The sequence below is a fragment of the Lipotes vexillifer genome, unplaced genomic scaffold, assembly GCF_000442215.2.
Source record: "Lipotes vexillifer unplaced genomic scaffold, Lipotes_vexillifer_v1.1 scaffold319, whole genome shotgun sequence".
Classification (NCBI taxonomy): Eukaryota; Metazoa; Chordata; class Mammalia; order Artiodactyla; family Lipotidae; genus Lipotes; species Lipotes vexillifer.
In genome coordinates this window covers 764,240-770,239 of record NW_006784061.1, presented here as the reverse complement: position 1 = coordinate 770,239, position 6,000 = coordinate 764,240, and the positions used below count along the sequence as shown (strand labels likewise).

General features: G+C 37.2%; 1 protein-coding gene across 1 annotated transcript in view; it reads left to right on the top strand.

Moving 5' to 3' along the window:
* The first annotated feature begins 1,461 nt into the window (after positions 1–1,461).
* Positions 1,462–6,000, top strand: part of LOC103085244 (serine-rich coiled-coil domain-containing protein 2-like) — a 60,681-nt gene continuing 56,142 nt past the window's right edge. The window contains exons 1-2 of the mRNA XM_007456481.1: positions 1,462–1,508; positions 3,138–3,333. Of these exons, the coding sequence (XP_007456543.1) occupies positions 1,462–1,508; positions 3,138–3,333 (243 nt within the window). The remainder of the gene's footprint in view (positions 1,509–3,137; positions 3,334–6,000) is intronic.

Genomic DNA, 6,000 nt, shown 5'->3' with positions numbered 1-6,000 from the left:
TGTGGAGCACAGGCTCCGGACGAGCAGGCTCAACGGCCATGGCTCACGGGCCCAGCCGCTCCACGGCATGTGGGATCCTCCCAGACCGGGGCATGAACCCGTATCCCCTGCATCGGCAGGCGGACTCTCAACCACTGCGCCACCAGGGAAGCCCAGTAATTGGTTTTTATTTAACAATTATTGTAAGTCAAGCACCATTCCAAGCATTCTAACATATATTATTACCTCATTTAATCCTTATACCAACCTAATGAGATAGTACTGTTATCCCCATTTTACAGCTCAGGAAAATGAAGCATAGATAAAGTGACTTGCCCTGTGTGTTATATAGCTAGTGAGTTACAGAGCTGAGATTTGAACTCAGATAATCTGTGCATTAATTGAATAATATAAAAATGAATAAATCCCTGTTTTCAAGTTATCATCAAGTTAGAGGTGATATTTATGCAGATTTCTTTCACTTATGCTGTGAAAGAAGTTAAACGTCATAAAACAGTTTTATTTAGTTAAAGGGCATCAGGACTAGGAGAAGGTGTAAGTTTAGTTTTGGGTCTCATGGTGGAGGTATTTGAAATGCAGCCTAAGGCATATGAACTTTATTTGGTAGGCACTGGACAACACTGAGAACTAAAGAACTATGGCCCGAAGATATTAAGTATTTTTAATAGCTAATTACTGTCAGCCAAGATATAAACTTCAGTCCTAGGCCAGAGCTGTCTCTTTTATACTATAGTGGCTTTTCTAGATGCCAGTTCTTTGTCCCCATATTCAGTGATCAAGACCTGTTGACACTTCCTTTGAAATGTTTTTAATTCATTAGTCCCTTGCATGTGGTTCATATTTATGCCTAAACCTAATATAAGCCATTATTGTATTCCTGATTCTCATGCTGTAGACTACAGACCAGTTTTCTTCAGTCTCTTCCCTCTCTGCTTTTTCTCTTACTTACCTGGTAAAATAAAAAGTAATTTTAATTTGATTATTATCTGGAACTTTTTTAACATGACTGCTTACAGATTTTAATTTTAAAGTAGTGCTTTTTCATGTCACAGCTAAAGAATTTTAGAATCTCAGAGACGGAAGCTTAAAAAGAAAAACCAACCTAGTGGTTAAAACTCATACTTGTTACTCATTCAATAAAAACAACAACAAAAATAAACAAACAAAAAGTTGCTTCTGACAGAAAAAAGAAGACACAGTCTGTGTCTTCATGGAGTTTGTCATTCGGCATGGATTGCAAATGAATGCAATGTGTTGTGGCAAGTACTGTGATGGGGTCCAGCAGAAGGCTCTATAAGGACACCTGTGGAAGTACCAAGTGCTGTTTTAGGGGGTTAAGGAAGCTTTCCCTGAGGAAGAGCTAACTAATTTAAATTGAAGAGGAGTTTTCATTCTCCATATCAAGTGTGCAGTGGAGGGCAGAATGGGTAGATTGGCCAAGAGTACAGAGAGGTTGAGGACATGGGTTTGGAGATGAGGGCGATTGTCGTGTGCTTTGGCAGTCTCAGGTAACTGGCTATGGATTAAGAAGTCAGTCTGAGGGAGACAGGTATATTGAGGGATGAAGTTGAAGAATAAATTGTATTCAGGCTGTCTGTAGTCTCATAAGCCATGTATAAGAGTCTCCTTGTCCCTGAGAAACATGCACTTTTGTGCCATTTATTTTCATTTTCTTTTTCTAGAAAACTTTACCTTTCATTTCAGTCCAACTCAAACCTCACACTTTATAGTTCATCCCAGCTTCTTTCCTACCCAAGAAAATTTCCCAAAATATGTCAGCTTTTTCTCCAAAACCATAACTCTTGTCTCTACTATTCATTTGCCAGGTGGTTCTATCTTTTTGTCTTACTATTTAAAAAATTTTTCATCACTCTGTGTATAGCTTCTCTATTCAGTTATGGATGGTAAATTCTTACTAATAATTGATCAGTACTTATAATTCAACATATTTTGAATCTGTAAAAATAAAACAATTAAAGTAAACAAATTCTTATCTATGGATCAGCAATTTAAAGGTTCTTAAAAATCTCTTCTTTGGTTAAAAGAAAAATCAGGCCTGAAATCAAGTATGAGAAGTAGCTTCAGAGAAAAATAATCTTATGAAAACCAAGCTCATATTGAATATTTGAGAATTTAGAGATTTGGGAATATTTGTTAAAAGCTAGAAATTTTAATAGAAACTGTATTTCTACTTTTGAAATTTAATGCATCCATGAATTTAACTTTAATCCTAATATGTTAATGTAGCCGTTATATTGGAGAGAATACTTTTTCAATGTATTACTTTAAATGTTGAGATTTCACACACATAACAAGTTATTGTCTTAAAAACCACCTGGAATTATGTGTAATGTGAATGCAGTAATTTTTAAATTGCTATAGCTGTGACTTCCGGTTAAAACAGTGTGTTTTTCATGTCCGTCAAACACATTATCCCTAGTTGTGTTGTTTTTTTTTCCCTCTTATTCAGCATGTATGTTATTGCATGAAACTAAAGGGAAGCTTAAATTTTTTTAGAGTAGAATATTTTTTAAGGCAGTTTAAGATTAGGAAATATGTGGTATGTATAAGACTTTTGTGAAACCTTGTTTAATCTTTATTGGAAAAGATGGTTTATCAACAATGTAAAAACAAAAGAATAACAGTGTATCTGTCTTAACTGTCTGCTGGCACTTTGAGGACATAGGAGTCCAGGGGTGTGTCCAAACTGGGAATTAATGAGGGTAGCATAGTGATGCAGCTAAAAAAGATGTAAAGTTTAAGAGGATAATTAAAATTAGAAGCTAAAGATCAGATTATCAGTGCAGAAAAGTAAAATAAGTATAATTTTTTCCAGGCAAGGCCTTTCCTCAGAGGTTTTTGTTTCTACTCTAGTTCCTAAGGAATAAGATTTACTTAACCAATGTGTAAAATACACAAGAGGAGGGAGTGCAGATTATAATTGTGTTAATGACAGCTAGGATTGATTGAACTTTTCAGTGGAAACAAATTCAGTATCTGAAGTGAGTAAAAGTCAAAGGCTTTGTGATAATGATAAATGATTTATAATAATCACTGTAATAATTTTATAACCTTTCTTTCTTTCTGAAATTATATTATATATCTTTTCCCTCCAACTTCTTCCCCTGCCCTTCCAGAGGCTCTCCCTATAGAGAAACTCCTTTGGGCCATTTTGAAAGCTATGGAGGGACCCCCTTTTTCCAGGCTCAGAAGATGTTTATAGATGTACCAGAAAATACAGTGATACTGGATGAGATGACCCTCCGGCACATGGTTCAGGATTGCACCGCTGTAAAAACTCAGTTACTCAAACTGAAACGGCTGCTGCATCAGGTTAGTATGTAGTGAACATTTTCAGCTCTGATATTTTGAATTACAAAATGGATTGACTTTACTTTTTTTTTAAAGTATAGTTGAATTTCTAATGTCTACTTAGATTTGTGGAGAAATAATGGTTTAAATAGTACATAATAGGAACTTCTCTGAGAGGAAAAAAATGTGTGATTTTGCATGGTGGTCTCAATACAGTCCCCAGCCTTTATGAGCTATGTGATATTTGGTAAACTCCCTGCGTGTTTCCTCGTTTTTATAGTACCTACATTGTAAGTTTGTTGAGAGAGTTAGAGTTAGTAGTTGTAAATTGAGTGATTTAATACCTGAAACATAGTAGGTGTTCAGTCCTCAGTGGCTGCTACTATAATTTCAGCTAAGTGAGAAATAAGGAATAACAATTTACATAATCATATAATTTCATTTTTATTTGAAACCTTCAAGTTTAATCATCCCCAGTCTTCTCATTTTTTTTTGGAGAAAAGCTAGATGATATGGTTGTCCAAAGACACATGGTGAGCTGTTGGTAGAACCTGGCTTCTGATTCAATAGCACTTTCTTTCTTTGAGCAGAGCACATACAGACAAAGTCCAATGCAAAGCAGAAAGCTAAGGAATAAAATACTAATTTTAAACTGGGAATATATTTAGTTTTAAATCTATATTTGTATTTTGTAGACTGGGCAAGTTTAACTTAAAATTATGGTTGAGAAAGAACAGTCTGGATTTTCTTCTCAGTTTACATTCTGAGTTACCTTCCTCAGGATTGTATATTCTAACTTCTTATGATCAGGGACCAAGTCTTAGAATTTCCGGTGGCCATCAAAACCATCTAGCAGCCATCAAGATAGATACTCAGTAAAGGCTATTTGAAGTGAACTGTGGCTCCTCTGTTAGTAACTACAATTAGTGTGAATATCCTGTTAGTCATGTAAATTGTTTTATATTACTTGATTGTGGATTCTCTGGACCTTCCTTCCTTCCTTCCTTCCTTCCTTCCTTCCTTCCTTCCTTCCTTTCCTTCCTTCCTTCCTTCCTTCCTTCCTTCCTTCCTTCCTTCCTTCCTTCCTTCCTTCCTTCCTTCCTTCCTTCCTTCCTTCCTTTTTCTTCCTTCCTTTTTCTTCCTTTCTTCCTTTCCTTCCTCTCTTCCTTCCTTCTTTCTTTCTTTCTTTCTCTTTCTTTCATTTTTTGCTCCATTCTTTTTTTTTTAAAAAGTTATCTATTTATGTTTTTGGCTGTGTTGAGTCTTTGTTGCTGCGTGCGGGCTTTCTTTAGTTGCAGTGAGTGGGGGTTACTCTTTGTTGTGATGTGCGGGCCTCATTGCAGTGGCTTCTCTTGTTGCGCAGCATGGACTATAGGCGTGCGGGCTTCAGCAGTTGTGGCTTACATGCTCTAGAGTGCAGGCTCAGTAGTTGTGGTGCATGGGCTTACTTGCTCCTCAGTATGTGGGATCCTCCTGGATCAGGGATCAAACCGTGTCCCCTGCACCAACAGGCGCAGGTCCCTATTCTTCTTCATTCAAAAAGGTAGATATTTAACTACCTTTTGAAAAGACACTTTTCTGTGCTAAGGCCGGGAGCAAGAAAGTGGAGGATCCTTTTCGGATCTGAGGTTCTTGTACTCCTCTTGAGGCAGAAAGAGTTTCAGTGATTGAAACACCCAGTCATAAAGCTTACAACTTAGTTTAACTGTAACTAGGATATAGATTCTCTTCATAGTATTTCTCTTCTTGCTGGTTCTGGGAGAAGATTTTCTGTCAGGAGCTTCAGAGACAAAGGAAAGAGAAGGTAGAAAAGGTGGTAAATAGCTAAAATATGTTAAATATCTACTTGGAGTTAGTCATTGTACTAGCTTTACCACATAGCCTCTTTTGTGTCTGGGTGTATTGCCCTAAAACATGAAGCATGCTTGAATATCATCTAATTAAGACCAGGCCACCTCTAATAATGAGTAAAGTAGCATAATTCAGGAGAGAATAGGTGAATTGGTAACCAACCATAGGTACCATAAAAATAGGAAACGGTTCTTTGAGACAACGTTATGAAAAACTGTGAATATCTTAATGGCTCTTTTCTGTCATTATGGCCTCTGAAATTTTAGATAGTACACATTGATCAGATTGACTTTATCCTTTGTATACTCAGTGAAAACAAATTATGAGAAGAAAATTGTCTTTTTAAGACATCTTTAAAGTTTCCCAAAATGCTAAAAGAAGTTAAAAGCTGAATTAGTCCAATATTTTGTATAATTGCCTCTTTTTTTTTTTGGCTGCATTGGGTCTTTGTTGCTGTGCACGGGCTTCCTCTAGTTGCAGCGAGCGGGGGCTACTCCTCATGGTGGTGTGCGGGCTTCTCATTGCTGTGGCTTCTCTTTGTTGTGGGGCACAGGCTCTAGGTGCATGGGCTTTAGCAGTTGTGGCTCGCGGGCTCCATAGCACAGGCTCAGCAGCTGTGGCACGTGGGCTTAGTTGCTCTGCGGCATGTGGGATCTTCCTGGGCCAGGACTTGAACCCGTGTCCCCTACATTGGCAGGCGGATTCTCAACCATTGCGCCACCAGGAAAGTCCAGTTGCCTCTTAATGTTACTAAATTTTAATTTAGTAACATTAAAATTTAATGTTACTAAATTTTAAAAACTTCAGTGTAATACATACACATGGCTTAAAAAAATC